The sequence below is a fragment of the Heterodontus francisci genome, chromosome 11 (genome assembly GCF_036365525.1).
Source record: "Heterodontus francisci isolate sHetFra1 chromosome 11, sHetFra1.hap1, whole genome shotgun sequence".
Classification (NCBI taxonomy): domain Eukaryota; kingdom Metazoa; phylum Chordata; class Chondrichthyes; order Heterodontiformes; family Heterodontidae; genus Heterodontus; species Heterodontus francisci.
This window is the reverse complement of record NC_090381.1, coordinates 81,356,262-81,374,480: the sequence shown is the minus strand read 5'-3', so window position 1 is coordinate 81,374,480 and position 18,219 is coordinate 81,356,262. Positions and strand designations below refer to the sequence as shown.

At 42.5% G+C, this 18,219-nt stretch overlaps 1 protein-coding gene across 8 annotated transcripts in view; it reads right to left on the bottom strand.

The window, feature by feature from the left end:
- Nucleotides 1-18,219, bottom strand: part of LOC137375334 (DCN1-like protein 1) — a 55,187-nt gene that overhangs the window by 32,048 nt on the left and 4,920 nt on the right. For 5 of the 8 annotated variants that reach the window (XR_010975988.1, XM_068042342.1, XM_068042347.1 and 2 more), the window contains one exon: nt 10,385-10,601. The exons of 1 other annotated variant lie outside the window; for it this stretch is intronic. Coding sequence is in view for 6 of the 7 variants with exons in the window: in XM_068042342.1 (XP_067898443.1) it covers nt 10,385-10,601 (217 nt within the window). In the remaining variant the exon portion in view is untranslated. Of the gene's footprint in view, nt 1-10,384; nt 10,602-11,958; nt 12,101-18,219 lie in introns of those variants that run through there. 2 more of the 8 variants (XM_068042343.1, XM_068042344.1) reach the window with 2 other exon arrangements.

The following is an 18,219-nucleotide window of genomic DNA, read 5'->3' as shown; positions in this document are numbered from 1 at the left end:
ATTATGAATACACAATTTAGACAATTCCTGGAGATAAGATTTCAGGACAACTGACTCTATTTACCATTCTAAACAATTTAGTCTTACTTTTATTAAAAGGTTGTCTATTTATGTTTGTATTCCAAGCTTCAGTATAAAGTTAGAATAAAACAGAAATTAGCAGAAAACCACAAATAGCCCAAAGTGGAGCTAGCACCTCAAAAACAAAGATCCTGACAATCTGTTGGACATATTATTTCAACTCGGGTTCCAATATATAAATCACAAGTATTGTTAAATCATTTCTGAAATTTAGCCAGAGAAAAATTAATTCAGTGATCTTAGCAGTACACAGACCTAATGCAGATGTTTAGGTTACATGTATCAGAACTAATCTCAAACATCAGTCACGTGATATAAATTAGCATCATCGTTTTTTTAAATTCTCACTGTGAAACACTTTTTATTCTCCCAAGGAATCATGATTGCGACTTGAACTGTACTTCGCTCAACCTACAGATGGTACCACAGTTACCTACTTATGTACAGTCCAAATCTCAACAGAAAATGGAAAAGTATCTTTACAGCAAGCACCACAACACTAGTATCGGCAGATCAATCTATTTAGAAATTAATTATAAAATAGTTTTACAGTCTAAGCTCTTTCAAATTAGCAAGCACTCGCGATCTCTCAACTTAATTGCTAGAAAGAAAAAGTATTTACAGCACAGAAACAGGCCATTCAGACCAACTGGTCAGTGCTGGTGTTCTTGCTCCAGACGAGCCTCCTCTCAATCAATCAATTGCTAGTCCAGTAATAGCTGTAAACCAGGAGGTGGAAGGAAGAGAGGAACTTGGTGAAATTACAATCACCAGGGAGGCAGTACTGAGCAAACTGAAGGAGCTGCAGGCTGACAAGTCCCCGGGTCCTCATGGGCTTCATTCTAGGGTCTTAAAAGAGGCGGCTAATGAGGTAGTAGATGCGCGGTGTTAATTTTTCAAAATTCACTAGATTCTGGAATGGTCCTATCAGACTGGAAAGTAGCAAATATAACCCCTCTATTAAAGGAGAAGTTGGCGGGGGGGGGAAAGAAAAGACGACAGAAAACAGGGAACTATAGACCAGTTAGCTTGACGCCTGTCCTGGGGAAGGTGATGGAATCAAATCATTAAGGAGACTATAGCTTGGCACTTAGAAGAACTCAAGGTAATTGGGAATAGTCAGCATGGTTTTGTGAAAGGGAAATCATGGTTAACCAATTTGTTGGAGTTCTTTGAAGGAGTGACATGCATCGTGGATAAAGGGGAGCCCATTGACGTACCGTACTTGGATTTCCAGAAGGCATTTGACAAGGTGCCACATAAAAGGTTATTGTGCAAAGTAGCTCATGGTGTAGGGGGCAACATATTAGCACGGATAGAAGATTGACTGACTGGCAGAAAACAGAGTATGCATAAATGGGTCCTTTTTGGATTGGCAGGATGTGACGAGTGGAATCCCACAGGGGTCTGTGCAGGGGCCTCAACTTTTTACAATTTATATCAATGACATAGATGAGGGGAGCGATGGCACGGTAGCTAAATTTGCACATGGCACAAACATAGGTAGGAAAGTATGTTGTGATGAGGATATAAGAAGGTTGCAGACAGATATAGATAGGTTGAGTGAGTGGGCAAAAATCTGGCAGATGGAGTATAATGTGGGAAAATGTGAAATTGTTCACTTTTGGCAGGAAGAATAAAAAAAAGCAGAGTACTACGGAGAATGACTGCAGAATTCCGAGGTGCAGAGGGATCCAGGTGTTTTAGTGCATGAGTCACAAAAAGTTAGTATGTAGGTACAGCAAGTCATGAAGAAGGTCAATGAAATGTTATTCTTTATTAAGAGAGGAATTGAAAATAAAAGTAAGGATGTTATGCTTCAGTTATATAGAGCATTGGTGAGACCACATCTCGAATACTGTGTGCAGTTTTGGCCTCTTTATTTAAGTAAGGATGTGAATGCATTGGAGACGGTTCAGGGGAGGTTTACTAGATTGATACCTAGAATGAGTGGGTTGTCTTATGAAGAAAGGTTGGACAGACTGGACTTGTTTTCACCGGAGGTTAGAAGAGTGAGGGGAGACTTGATTGAAGTATAAGATCCTGAACGGTCTTGACAAGGTGGATGTGGAAAGAATGTTTCCTCTTGTGGGTGAGTCCCGAACTAGGGGGCACAGTTTTAAAATCAGGGGTTGCCCTTTTAGGACAGAGATGAGGAGAAATTTTTTCTCAGAGGGTTGTGCGACCTTGGAACACTCTGCCTCAGAAGCTGGTGGAGGCAGGGTCATTGAATATTTTTAAGGCGGAGGTAGATAGATTCTTGTTAGGCAAGGGAATCAAAAGGTTATCGGGGGTAGATGGAAGTGTGGAATTCGAGACAGATCAGCCATGATCTTATTGAACGGCAGAGCAGGCTCGAGGGGTTGAAGGGGCTACTTCTGCTCCTAATTCATATGTTCGTATGTAGTCCACAAAAATCTAGAGAAGCCTAATAATTAATACTTGAAAAATTGGTATTTTAAAAGAAAATTATTCACAAAGACTGTCTATGCCCTTGGACTTAACACTAACAGTACCTAGCTATACTTTGTCATAAATGATCTGAATAATTTATATTAAACTAATATAAAATTAATTGGACATACTCAAGTCCATTCATGGTTTCACCTACTCTCCATTTCTAACCTCCTCCAGCCTTAAAAACCCACTCCCAAAACTCTCCCTTTCTCTGACTGGAGTATTGGAGGGTGACCAGTGCCTGTGAAAACATATCACAGCAATGGTCTGCAATTTCTAGGAGATCTATGCCAAGGTAATGGCACATCAACATTGCAGGGCCCAATTTACAGTGCAGAAGTCCCAGGAAATAAGGTAACTTTAATAGTTACTTACACCACCTCAAACTCCTGATACTTTTGGTGCCACTCTGCCATTTGCTTCACCAAAAATGAACAGTGAATTATCATAACTCTGCCTCAATTAGAATCAACGCGAGATGGAGTTTGCTGAAGTCAAGCCACTGATTCCGCCACTAAGGTCATTACAGAATGGCGCTGGTGGGAAACGTATACAGAAAAGAAATAACATTGCTGTTGAACATCATAATATTTATTATTTGGGAGGATGAATGGGGAGAGGCAATATACACTAAATGGTACAATTTTAAAGGGAGTACAGGAACAGAAACCTGGGGGTTTGCATACACTGTTTTTTTTTTAAAAACTCATTCCCGGTACATAGGTGTCACTTGTAAGGTCAATTAAGAATCATTCACATATAGGCCAGACCAGGTAAGGACAACAGCATTTCTTCCCTAAACAACACTGGTAAACCAAATTTTTCTTTAAACAACTTAAAAAAGTAGTTGCATAGTCACCATTATGGATGTTAACTTTTTGTTCCTGATTTCTCAGCTGCCATGGTGGGATTTGAACCCATATCTCAGTCCAGACTCATCCATTAGTCTAGGCCTCTGGATTACTAGTCTAGTAACATAACCAGTAAGCTACCATACCCCTGATGGTTGTCAAGACAAGTGGATAAAGCTATTAAAAGAGCATATGGGAAATGATTTATAGAGACAGAGTACGAATGGAAGGAAGTTATTTTAAACATTTATAAATAACTGGTCAGATCCTAACTAGAGTACTGTGTCTAATTATGGGTATTATACTTTAGGAAGATTGTTAAGGCTTTGAAGCAGGTTCAGAGATTTATTAGAATTATACCAGGGTTGAGGGACTTTAGTTATGTAGAGAGACTACAGAAGTTAATATTTTTCTCCTTAGAGCAGGTTAAGTGAAGATTTAATAGAAGTGTTCAAAATTATGAGGGGTTTTGATAATAGGTAGAAACTGTTGCCACTGGTGGGTGGCTCAGTAACCAGGGGATACGTTTAAAATAATTGGCAGAACAGGAGAAATGAAAAGAATTTATTTTCACCACAAATTATGATCTCCAATTCACTTCCTGAAAGGGTGGTGGAAGTAGATTCAATAGTAAATTTCAAAAGGGGAAATTGGAAAATACTTGAACAGGAAATAATTGCAGGGCTATAGGGAAAAAAGCGGAGGAGTGGAACTAATTGGATAGCTCCTTCAAAACAGCCAGCACAGGAACTATTCACTGAATGCTCTCCTTCCGTGACGTGAAAATCCATGATTCTATGATACCTGAATTCTGAATGTTCTTGAACAGATTAATCCAAGAGGAGCCCACATTTTTGAAGCTGAATGTAATACAACTTTGAATGTCATTTTTACTTATTTCTCACATTGCTAGATACTATAAATGGAAAAAAAACTAATATATTCCTTAGACATTGAAATTGCCTCTTGGGGTGGCTGTTTTCTGCACTGTTTCTTGAAATCACTTTCTGATGTCACAGGGTACCGTACAGCACTCATCTTACACTCGACAGCTCATGGCCAGTCTCATAATATATTTGGAGAGTTGATGAACTATTTTCCTAATAATCATTTTCTTATGCCAATATTTATTCCCTTTTATATATTTCAGGAACTTGCAGTTTGATATAAACAAACAGAATAGATTGTAAATCCCACAGAAATCAACAAGTAAAATAAATTGTTATAAACATTCAGTGGTTCCCGAGCTGCAGCTATTCTCACGGTAGAGTATTTTAATTATTTTTCCAGCAAATTTTGACGTAAATTCATCCTTGGAAATCAGACAACACCATGGACTAAACTTATGCCATTTGGTAAATTCCAGGTCACTGCCTTTGTGAAAGGAGCAGGGGAGGGGAAGAAAACCTGCAGATGGGAACTAAATGTATAGAACAAAACTACAAACTAACTATTGTCAAATCTTAACAACCACTATGTGATTATACCAACAAATGCTCAAATTTTGAAAAAAGTTAATACTCCCACCAACTCAAAGATTAAAAGTTGAGCACAGTGTTGAATAAAAAGAAAAATGTCTGGATTATTGGCAAGAAAAACTGTTAATTTTGATTAAAGTGATCGCAGCCATTTTGATCAAAACAAGAGTTGAGATTCCAGATAAATGGAATACTGTAGAAGTGTTTTATCATAATTGTGGATCAAAATGTATATACATGAAACTTGACAGGACATATGAATCTCAACAGCAATTATCTGCAAACCTATCATTTTCACTTTAATATTTCTTCAGATCCATGTGAATAGAGCTAAATCTCGATAGTGTCCAAAAGGATACAACAGTAACTACACTTCAAAAGTAGTTCCCTGGCTGTGAAACACCTTGGGACATCCTGGGGTCACAAAAAGTGCTATATAAATCCAAGTTCTTACTTCCTTATAATTCCAAAGTTAACATCTGGTACTGTACTTAAGTTGAGGTACCAACCCCAGACAATCCTGCAACAAAAGTCTTCCTCCCATCTCCAACACAGGCAATGGAGCAGACATTAATAAAATGAACATTCTTCACAAAAAATGAGGGGAAGATGTACTGCAAGAAGGAAAAAAACAAAGGATGTGGTAATGTTATGGAATAGCAGGATAGCAAAATATCAAATTTTAATACATTAAGCTTTTCATAAGTAAAACCACAGGTTGAATGCAGGAAGCTTTTGATGTAATCACATTTTTAAAATTCTAGTTGCACCTAGTGGAGGTATGTAGAATATTGACAGACGAGAACTCAATTTTGATGATTATGCAATTTTCGAAAAGGTGAGTAAAGTACATCAAGGGCTGAGCTCCCATATAGCTTTGATGCAACAAGGAGAACATTTTAACGTTTTCAGCGTGCTGTTAACTGAAAGCAGCAAGGAAAATCACAAATGCATTTCTTGAATTACATGTAAAGCCAATAAACATACAAGATATGTTTGCACAGATTTTTGAGAGAAATTCCGATAGAATTAACAGCAGTGTAACTTCAGATTCGATCAAAGGAGCAGGCTGTAACTTTGAACTCTTGTACTGGACTGTTGTATTACATCAGTTACCTCTTCTTTACAAATAAACCAACAGGATTACTGTGACAATTTAAAATTCCATAGCATTTTGTCTGGACAATTCAAGACAAACCAGACTACCATAAAAATACAAATAAAATCTTCAGAAATCACAGAAGTATGCTACATTTTGTAGAACGGCAGCCAAAAATGCCAGAGTATTTGAATTTAGAAAATTTCTCAGCTTCTGATAATGATCTCTAGCTAATACCAACAATATGTGCTTAAAATAGTAAACATATTCTGCTAAATTGTCACCTTATCCCTAATGACATAAATAAGCACATTTATCACCATCCATCCGCTTCCCTGTTTTATTCCTCAATGTACATATATAGAGTTCCCCTCCCCAATTGAATAGTGGGTTAATGCAAAGAGCGCAATACAATTGGGTTCAGTGATCTTAGGGTTTGAGTAGTGGGGAAACATAAATGATCAGGACTCTTACTCCTGATTGAAATCCAGTAGTTACCCTTGATAGAATACAAGTGTAGAATTCAGGCAAATACAGGAGTGGCACAACTGTGGCACAGATAAATAGCTTGCCAACATTTCATATCCAAGCACACATTAAGAACATTTGAGTGAGATACCAGAGATTTTATTCCACCGATGAACCATAACCACATCACCATCTTGTGAAGAAATGAGATTAAAAGATTTTAAAAATCACAACAACAAAAAACAGAACTGATAGTTAACGAAAGCCTTGATGTCGTCAATTTGTGAAGGACTCTTCCCCAAGTCTCATCATGATCCACACTTCTCAACAGATGTCTTACAGAGATGTGTATATCTATTTGTATCATTTATGTGGCAATTTGGCATAAAGCATTCAAAATATAATGTTACTGCCCCACATAACTATGCACAATGGGAAATCAAATTTGGGGACCCTGTTTGGAATATGGATGTCAGTATGCTGATGCATGTGCATGCAGGATCAAATCCTTGGGTACCACTGCTCCAAAGGACCACATCAACGGCTTTTCAGCCAGTTACTAAAAGTGTACATGAATTGCTTGCCTTCCAATTTGTACTTCCTTGCAGAATATGCTTTGCCTGTTTTAATGATTGTGGATTTTTGGTGAAACACAGGTATAATCTATGATAAAAGCAAAATACTACAGATGCTGGAAATCTGAAATAAAAACATAAAGTGCTGGAAATACTCAGCAGGGTCAGGCAGCATCTGTGGTGAGAAGCAGAGTTAACATTTCAGGTCTGTGACCTTTCATCAGAACTGGCAAAGGTGAGAAAAAAAAATTAAGTTTTAAGCAAGTGAAGGGGGTGGTTTGGTAGAGAAAAGACAACAAAAGGTACGTGATAGGGCAGAGGGCAGGACAGATTAAGTAACAAAGATGTCATGGGACAAAGGCAAAAAGAGTGTGTAAATGCTAGTGGTGAAAGACAAATCAGTAGTCGAGAGAGAGAATGTTAATAGTAGAGTAAGCACATGAAAAACAGGCACATGGTTAAAAAAAATAAAATGATAAAACAATAGAAAAATATTTTTAAAAGGCCAGTCATGCCCTGAAATTGTTGAGCTCAATGTTGAGTCAACAAGGCTGTAGAGTGCCTAATGAAAAGATGAGGTGCTGCTCCTCGAGCTTGCGTTGATGTTCACTAGAACACCTCAGCAGGCCAAGATCAGAAATGTGGGCATAAAAGCAGGGGGAGTGTGTTGAAATGGCAAGCAACCAGAAGCTCAGGATCATGCTTGCGGACTGAACGGAGGTGCTCTGCAAAGCGGTCACCCAATCTGCGTTTGGTTTCCCCAATATAGAGGCGACCACATTGTGAGCAGCGAATACAGTACACTAAATTGAAGTAAAAGTGAATTGCTGCTTCACCTGAAAGGAGTGTTTGGGGCCTTGGATGGTGAGGAGAAAGGAGGTAAATAGCAGGTATTATACCTCCTTCAATTGCATAGGAAGGTGACGAGGTGTCGGGGGTGATGGAGGGGTGGACCAGGATGTTGCAGAGAGAACAATCCCTTCGGAATGCTGACTGGGGAGGGGAAGGGAAGATGTGTTTGGTGGGGACATCACGCTGGAGGTGGTGGGAATGGCTGAGGATGACCCTTTGGATGTGAAGGCTGGTGGGGTGGAAAGTGAGGACAAGGGGAACTCTGTTGTGGTTCTGGGAGGGAGGGGAAGGGGTGAGGGCAGAAGTGCGGGAAATGGGATGGACACAGTTGAAGACCTTGTCAACCAGTGGGGGGAGTGGAATCCTCAGTTGAGGAAAAAGGAAGACATATCAGAAGCACTTTTGTGGAAAGTTGCATCATCAGAACCAATGTATCAGAGGCGGAGAAACTGGGAGAATGGGATAGAGTCCTTACAGAAAGCAGGGTGTGAGTAAGTGTAGTCAAGGTAACCACGTGATCGGTGGGCTTATAATGAATATTAGTGGACAGCCTATCCCCAGAGATGGAGACAGAGAAGTCGAGGAAGGGAAGGGAAGTGTTGGAGATGGACCATGTAAAAGGAGAGAGAAGGGTGGAAACTGGAACCATCCACCACCACCACCCTCCTTCACCTGGCTGAATTTGTTCTTACACTGAACAACTCCTCCTTCAACTCCACTCATGTCCTTCAAATAAAAGGTTTTGCGATGGGTACCCGCATGGGTCCTAGTTACTCCTGTCTTTTTGTGGGATATGTCGAACATTCTTTGTTCCAGTCCTACTCAGGCCCCCATCCTCGCCTCTTTTTCCAGTACGTTGATGACGGTATCTGTGCCACTTCCTGCTCTTGTCCCAAACTGGAAAGCATCCTCAACTTTGCTTCCAATTTCCACCCTTCTCTCACCTTTACATGGTCTTTCTCCAACACTTCACTTCCCTTCCTGGACTTCCCTGTCTCCATCTCTGGGGATAGGCTGTCCACTAATATTCATTATAAGCCCACCAACTCCCATGCTACCTTGACTGCACTTCCTCACACCCTGCTTCCTGTAAGGACTCTATCCCATTCTCCCAGCTTCTCCGCCTCCGATACATTGGTTCAGATGATGCAACTTTCCACAACAGCACTTCTGACATGTCTACATTTTCCCTCAACTGATGATTCCTCCCCACCACCCCCACTGTGGTTGACAAGGCCCTCAATCGTGTCCAACCCATTTCCCGCACTTCTGCCCTCACCCCTTCTCCTCCCTCCCAGAACCGTGACAGGGTTCCCCTTGTCCTCACTTTCCAGCCCACCAGCCTCCACATCCAAAGGATCATCCTCCACCATTTCTGCCACCACCAAACACATCTCTTCCCCTCCCGTGAGCATTCCGAAAGGATCGTTCCCTCCGCGACACCCTAGTCCACTCCTCCATCGCCCCCGACACCTCGTCCCCTTCCCACGGCACCTTCTTATGCAATCACAGGGGGTATTATAGCTGCCCTATTACCTCCTCTCTCCGCACTATCCAAGGCCCCAAACACTCCTTCCAGGTGAAGCAGTGCTTTACTTATACTTACTTCAATTTAGTATATTGTATTCGTTGCTCACAATGCCTCTATATTGGGGAAATTAAACGTAGATTGGGTGACTGCTTTGCCGAACACCTCCGCTCACTCCGAAAGCATGACCCCAAGCTTCCAGTTGCTTGCCATTTCAACACGTACCCCCTGCTCTCATGCCCACATTTCTGACCTTGGCCTGCTGCAGTGTTCCAGTGAACATCAACGCAAGTTCAAGGAGCAGCACCTCATCTTTCGATTAGGCACTCTACAGCCTTGTGGACTCAACATTGAGTTCAACAATTTCAGAGTATGACTGGCCTTTTGTTATATTTTTTCTATTTTACCATTTCCTTTTTTTTTTAAACTATGTGCCTGTTTTCCATGTGCTTTTGGACAGAGCTGCTCATTACTCTGCCATTAACACTCTCTCTGGACTAATGCTTTGTCATTCACCACTAGCATTAACAGTCTCTTTGCCTTTGTACCACGACATCCTCATTACTTAATCTCTCCTGCCCTCTGCCCGATCACACACCTTCCTTTTTGTTCTCTTTCCCACCAAACCACCCTCCCACCCCCCACCTTCAACTTGCTTATAATCCAATTCTTTTCTAACCTTTGCCAGTTCTGATGAAAGGTCACAGATGTAAAATGTCAACTCTGCTTCTCTCCACAGATGCTGCCTGACCTGACTATATCCAGGACTTCCTGTATTTATAATCTATGACACAAAACTGCAGTGAAGCCAGCCCATTGTACCATAGCACTGGAGTGCCTAAAACAACTAGTCCAATCAGTTCTTTCTGTAAGAATGCACTCTAATCATACAAGGGCTGTACAGAAGGCCAGGGGATTTACTTTCAATATCTCTATTGAGATCCTAAAGGCAAAGAACTAAATTTATGCATAACAAATACAAAAACTGCACTTACCTCGGTATCTATGGTATAACTGTTCTAATCTCTTTCTATCCAATGAACCTTTCAAACTTTCACGAACATAAAGTTCTGGATTTTGAAAAAAATTGTCTGTAGCAACATCTAACTTCCAGTCATTCTGCGATAAACAACATACTGCAGTTTTCTCACTGGACTGTGTGAAGACCATAAACTGACGCACTTTATCCTTCTGTGAGGACTTCAGCTTGTTCTGCACAGAATAAAGGAACAAGTTGTTAGTGCTCAGCTTATGCATTGATTACTTGGTCAAGTTTCACAACTATGCAGATAGTTATACACACAATTAAGTCCCAGAACACACAGCAAACATCATTGCCAAAAAAGCTGATCCAGCCAACATTGAGTTTTATTTTTATTTTTTTTAAAAGACCATCAGTCTTTTAACTACAGGTGCCCATTGCAATAATCCTGTATAACCGATGCACTGAGTATGGTTGAACATTATACATTGTCTCATTTTTCACTAAATTTAGCATCTATCTAGTGTTAGTCACTTGTATCATACCTGTAATTTATAAGCATTTAAAAATTTAACCATCATAAAAATGGATGCTATAGTAACTCAAGTACTTGAGGGTTTAACTTCCTAGAACAGCAAAGCAGTGAAAGTTCAAGGGTTGCAGATTAATTCACTTTCATAATTGGGTGCCCTTGGTTTAAGTTAGACTATTAAACAAAATATTACCTAAACATTGTGCCATAAGAAGTTGGCGAATAGGTCAACTAATTCAGACTGTGCAAATCAGATCATGAGATCATATAGGAACATTGATAATAATGGGAAATCTTCAATTCAGACTACTTGTCAACCTAGCCAGAGAAGGCCAAGTAAGAGAAATAAGCAATGCACAGTAATCAGATGCTTTTTCTAAAAAAAAAGTTAATTTGAGGTTACTTTGCTTCTAAACTGAAGAATCTCAAGAATAATGGGATAGAACATTTTCCATAATGCAACAAAACCCAACTCTTTCATCTCATCCATGTCAACTGGAAGAATAGAGATTATAGAAAACTTACAGTACCTGATGTCACAATGTGAACTATTTGGGAAATGGAGATAGATTCTGGGGAATGTGAGGATTTTTTTTTTTAATGCAGCAAGTGGTTAGGATATGGAATGCACTGCCTGACTGTGTGATGGAGGCAGATTCAATCGTGGCTTTCAAAAGGGAATTGGATAATTATCTGAACAGAAACAATTTCTGGGCTACAAGGAAAAGGCTGGGGAGTGAGACTAACTGAGTAGCTCTTACGGACAAGCACAGACACAATGGGCTGAGTGGCCTCCTCCTGTGCTGTAACCATTCTAGGATTCTATGACCCCCACTTGCAAAATGAGGCACAGATATCAGCTACTCCAGATTAAGTACACAGGTCCTACATAACAGAACCATTAGGATAACAAACGCATAACTAGATTACATAAAAGCACATTCTTCATTACAGAAAATAGTAGATGTTGACAAAAAATAAAATGATTTTTAAAAAGTTTAAATAAGCACATCTATAGCTCCACTGATTATAAAATGAACACTGACAACACCTACCTGTTGGGTCTACATCCCCGCGAAAAGATCTGCTGCTTTGGCAGCACTTTGCCGCCAACCAAAAATGCAAAACCAACTTGCATTTATTAACGCCTTTAACGTAGATAAACATCACAGAGACAAAGATCTAATAAAAGAGACACTGAGCCAAATCAAGAGATATTAGACACGCTGACTAAAAGCTTGGTGAAAGAATGGTTTTAAAGAGGTATGAAAGAACAGGGGCAGGGAGAAACGTGAGGGTTTGCAGGGCTGGAGTGGTTACAAAATACAGAGTGGTGAGACCTCTCAAGAGGATGAGAACTTTAACTTTGAGGCACTAGGGGACCAAAAGCCAATGTATGTCAGCAAGAACAGACGATAGAATAGCAAGACTTGATACAGGATATGACATAGGCAATGGTGGGGCCATGAATTGGGTCTTCCCAATATTTCACGGCTCATCCAAAGCTGGCTGTCAAAGAAGCAATCTGACAGCAGAAAGGCAGTAGTGGGTTCAAGAGAGCTGATGGAGAGCGAGAGCTAGGTATCATCACACAAGAAAGCTGATTCCTTGCCAGCAGATAATGTTGCCAATGGGCAGTATACAGATAAGGAAGGAGGACTAAGGATGGAAACTTGGGGTCTCTCAAGATTCAGGGGTGCAAGGAGAAGCCAGTGGCAGCAATGCTCTTGGTACAGTGGGGTTGAAGAGCACATTAAATAGGAGAGAGAAAGAAAAGCCTCAGATTTAGGTCTAAAATGGAGGGCTTAGAGAAAGACACAGAAGCTATGACAACTCCTGACCCCTACAATCTCCTTCCTGGAACTTGAGAGGGGTTTCGAAGGGCCAAGTGGCTAACTCCTGCTCCTAATTCATATGTTTGTATGAATGGCCAAGAGTAAGGAGTTAGCAGCTGGGGAAAAGTTCAAGAGCTCATCAACATGTTAGAGAGGAGGGTGGTGTGGACAGGGGAGAGAAGTTCAAAGGAGGCAGTCAATAGTGTGTCTTATTTTTATTGCCCAGCATGATGCTAGAGTCGTGAGCAGTTTTGGCAGAGAAAGAGGCCAGGTAGTTAACTCTTACATGCCCTCTGAAATGGCCTAGCAAGCCACTCAGTTGTACCTAACCGCTACGAAGTCAATAAAAAGGAATGAAACCGGACGGACCACCTGGCATCGACCGAGGCACCAGAAACGGCAAACCCAACCCTGTCGACCCTGCAAAGTCCTCCTTACTAACATCTGGGGGCTTGTGCCAAAGTTGGGAGAGTTGTCCCACAGACTAGTCAAGCAACAGCCTGACATAGTCATACTCACGGAATCATACCTTACAGACAATGTCCCAGACGCTGCCATCACCATCCCCGGGTATGTCTTGTCCCACCGGCAGGGCAGACCCACCAGAGGTGGTGGGACAGTGGTATACAGTAGGGAGGGAGTTGCCCTGGGAGTCCTCAACATCGACTCCGGACCCCATGACGTCTCATAGCATCAAGTCAAACATGGGCAAGGTAACCTCCTACTGATTACCACCTACCGCCCTCCCTCAGCTGATGAGTCAGTACTCCTCCATGTTGAACACCACTTGGAGGAAGCACTGAGGGTGGCAAGAGCACAAAATGTACTCTGGGTGGGGGGCTTCAACGTCCATCACCGAGTGGCTCGGTAGCACCACTACTGACCGAGCTGGACGAGTCCTAAAGGACATAGCTGCTAGACTGGGTCTACGGCAGGTGGTGGGGAAACCAACATGAGGGAAAAACATACTTGACCTCATCCTCACCAATCTGCCTGCCGCAGATGCTTCTGTCCATGACTGCATTGGTAGGAGTGACCACCGCACAGTCCTTGTGGAGACGATGTCCCGCCTTCACATTGAGGACACCGTCCATCGTGTTGTGTGGCACTATCACCGTACTAAATGGGATAGATTTCGAACAGATCTGGCAATGCAAAACTGGGCATTCATGAGGCGTTGTGGGCCATCAGCAGCAGAATTGTACTCAACCACAATCTGTAACCTCATGGCCCGGCATATCCCCCGCTCTACCATTACCATCAAGCCAGGAGACCAACCCTGGTTCAAAGAATAATGCAGGAGGGCATGCCAGGAGCAGCATCAGGCTTACCTCAAAATGAGGTGTCAACCTGGTGAAGCTACAACACAGGACTATCTGCGTGCCAAACTGCGTAAGCAGCATGCGATAGACAGAGTTAAGCGATCCCATAACCAACGGATCAGATCTAAGCTGTGCAGTCCTGCCACATCCAGCCATGAATGGCGGTGGACAATTAAACAACTAACTGGGGGAGGTGGCTCCACAAATATCCCCATCCTCAATGATGCGGAAGCCCAGCACATCAGTGTGAAGGATAAGGCTGAAGCATTTGCAACAATCTTCAGCCAGAAGTGCCGAGTTGATGATCCATCTCGGCCCCCTCCTGAAGTGCCCAGCATCACAGATGCCAAACTTCAGCCAATTCAATTCACTCCGCGTGATATCAAGAAACGAACGAGGGCACTGGATACTGCAAAAGCTATGGGCCCTGACAATATTCCGGCAATAGTACTGAAGACCTGTGCTCCAGAACTTGCCGCGCCCCTAGCCAAGCTGTTCCAGTACAGCTACAACACTGGCATCTACCCTGCAATGTGGAAAATTGCCCAGGTATGTCCTGTACACAAAGAGCAGGACAAGTCAAACCCGGCCAATTACTGCCCCATCAGCCTACTCCCAATCATCAGTAAAGCGATGGAAGGTGTCATCAACAGTGCCATCAAGCAGCACTTGCTTAGCAATAACCTGCTCAGTGACACTCAGTTTGGGTTCCACCAGGGCCACTCAGCTCCTGACCTCACTGCAGTCATTCAAACATGGACAAAAGAGCTGAACTCAAGAGGTGAGGGGAGAGTGACTGCCCTTGACATCAAGGCAGCATTTGACCGAGTATGGCATCAAGGAGCCCTAGCAAAACTGAGGTCAATGGGAATCAGGGGGAAAACCCTCCGCTGGCTGGAGTCATACCTAGCGCAAAGGAAGATGGCTGTGGTTGTTGGAGGTCAATCATCTGAGCTCCAGGACATCACTGCAAGAGTACCTCAGGGTAGTGTCCTAGGCCCAACCATCTTCAGCTGCTTCATCAATGACCTTCCTTCAATCATAAGGTCAGAAGTGGGGATGTTCGCTGATGATTACACAATGTTCAGCACTATTCACAACTCCTCAAATACTGAAGCAGTCCGTGTAGAAATGCAGCAAGACCTGGACAATATCCAGGCTTGGGCTGATAAGTGGCAAGTAACATTTGTGCCACACAAGTGCCAGGCAATGACCATCTCCATCCAACAAGAGATAATCTAACCATTTCCCCTTGACATTCAATGGCATTACCATCACTGAATCCCCCAATATCAACATCCTAGGGGTTACCATTGACCAGAAACTGAACTGGAGTAGCCATATAAATACCGTGGCTGCAAGAGCAGGTCAGAGGCTAGGAATCTTGAGGCGAGTAACTGACCTCCTGACTCCCCAAAGCCTGTCCACCATCTACAAGGCACAAGTCAGGAGTGTGATGGAATACTCTCCACTTGCCTGGATGGGTGCAGCTCCAACAACACTCTTGAAGCTCGACACCATCCAGGACAAAGCTGCCCGCTTCATTGGTAGCCCATCTACAAACATTCACTCCCTCCACCACTGACGCACAGTGGCAGCAGTCTGCACCATCTACAAGATGCACTGCAGTAATGCACCAAGGCTCCTCAGACAACACCTTCCAAACCCACGACCTCTACCAACAAGAAGGACAAGGGCAGCAAATGCATGGGAACACCACCACCTGCAAGTTCCCCTCCAAGTCACACACCATCCTGATTTGGAACTATATCGCCGTTCCTTCACTGTCGTTGGGTCAAAATCCTGGAACTCCCTTCCTAACAGCACTGTGGGTATACCTACCCCAAATGGACTGCAGCGGTTCAAGAAGGCAGCTCACCACCACCTTCTTAAGGGCAATTAGGGATGGGCAATAAATGCTGGCCTGGCCAGTGACGCCCACATCCCATGAATGAATTTTTAAAAAAGAACCCAAGGTGGACCAACGAGCTCTAACAATAGACGGCTTAGACGAGCTGACCTGAAGATTAAAATCTGGAGGGTGAGAAATCTCAGTACTGACACTTTAAAAAATATATATGTATTCTCGGAATGTGAGCGTTCTAGTAAGGCTGGCATTTATTGCCCATCCCAAGCTGCTGAGTAGTGGTTTGACACTACTTGAGTGGTATCTCAGGCCACATCAGAAGGCAGTTAAGAGTTGGTGTGGGACTGGAGTCATATATTGGCCAAGGAGGATAGGGACACCAGGTTTCCTTCCCTAAGGGTCATTAGTAAGCTAGCTGAATTTTATTAACAACCCAATAACTTAATGGGAACTTCTACAGATAGCATTTTATTAAAAAACTAAATACAAATTCTCAAACTGCCATGATGAGCTTTAAACTCACATTCTCTTAGTCGAGGCCTCTGGATTACTGGTCCAATAACAACCATAATACTACTGTACCACAGAGGCAGTGTACAGAGAGGTATGGAGTGGGGATATCTCAGGAAAAGTTTTGGAATGGGGCTGGAAGGAAGTAGCGGAGAAAAAGCATTTTAAAATATAGGCAAGATAAGGTGGTATTCAAAGGAGAACCAGAATTTGGGTGTGTGGGGGTGAAAGAGATCAAGGGGAGACTTAGTGATGAGTCTGCTGCTTCCCCTGTTCCCAGTTTGGGTGATAGAGGTGATGAAGAGTACAGCCAGGCAGGGAGACTTTAGCAAAGAGCAAAATTTCACCATCTATGAACCAACTTTCAACCAAAGCCAGGATTGTCAATACTTTCAGCCACAATAAGGCTGTGGATGACAAGGGCCTTGTTCATTGAGTGAACAGGACATTCTGGAGGAAAATGTTGAGAGGCAGTGATTCTTGATCCACAGACAGAGTCCAAAGGGACAGCAGTGAGGGCGAATGAGATGCAAAAGTGGTTGATGAGGTTAGTCCCCAACGGATGCATGGACAGGAAGGTTGACAATAGAGCACAGGGTGGTTGAAATTGCTGCCTATAAGGAAGCAGTGATGAGTGCCATAATGGGCCCTTCGGAGAATGCCAAGAGAAGAATACCGTGAAGGCCAAAGGTCAAGAAGCAATCAAATCAGTACAGATGAGGGAGCTGGTCTGAGAAGCAGCTATAGGGTGGCAAGAAGCACTCAGGAATAGGAGCTTAAGGAATCAGTCCCATCAAGTCCAGCAAAGGGTGAACAACCAGTGCAAAAGCAACAACCACAGAAACAAACAGCTATCAGCAAAGATAATTCAGCAGCATGGAAGCAGCATCATGGTTAGGATGGGAACCAGCAGGAACAGATCAGACCTAGCCCAACAGAGTGAAAAGTCTCAGAGAGAAGCAGAAACCAAATCTACAAGAGCAGGTGGTGAAACAGATAATCCAGCAAAGAATGCAGTCTCAGTATACAATAGCAAAGCTGCAAGTCACAGTAGAGCCCAGAAGTTAACAGAGAAATTGGATTAAGTTCAGAAAAAGAAAAATTCTGTCCAGGACCCAATGTAGCAGCAAAGTAAAGCTGAAAAGCCACCCTTTTGTTAAGTAACATATTTATCAGGACGCATGCAATAACATTTAGTAGAACATTATTTTTGTATGCAGATGGAAAAATATTAACACTCAATAAAATGTGAAGTTGATTGGATATTTTGAGCAAGGCTTAAATTATAGTATTTCAATCCTCCCCAAGACAGCTAAAATACAACAACAATTATTTATACAGCATCTTTAACGTAATAAAATGTCCCAAGGTGCTTCTCTGGAGCATTATAGAACTATGACACCGACCGACAGAAGAATAGGTCAGATGACCAAAAGCTTGGTCAAAGAGATAGGTTTTAAGGAGCACCTTAAAAGGAGGAAAGCAAGGTAGAGATGTGGAGAGGTGCAGGGAGTTTATTCCATGGCTTGAGGCCTCGACATCTGAAGGCACAGCCACCAATGGTGGAGCGATTAAAATCAGGGATGCACAGAAGCAAAGAATTAGAGAAGCACAGATATCTTGGAGGATTGTAGGGCAGAAGGAGATTACAGAGATAGGGAGGGCGAGACCATGGAGGGACTTGAAAACAAGGATGAGAATTTTGAAATCAAGACATTGCTTGACTGCGAGCAATGCAGGTCAGCAAGCACAGGGGTAATGGGGAAACGGGACTTGGTGCGA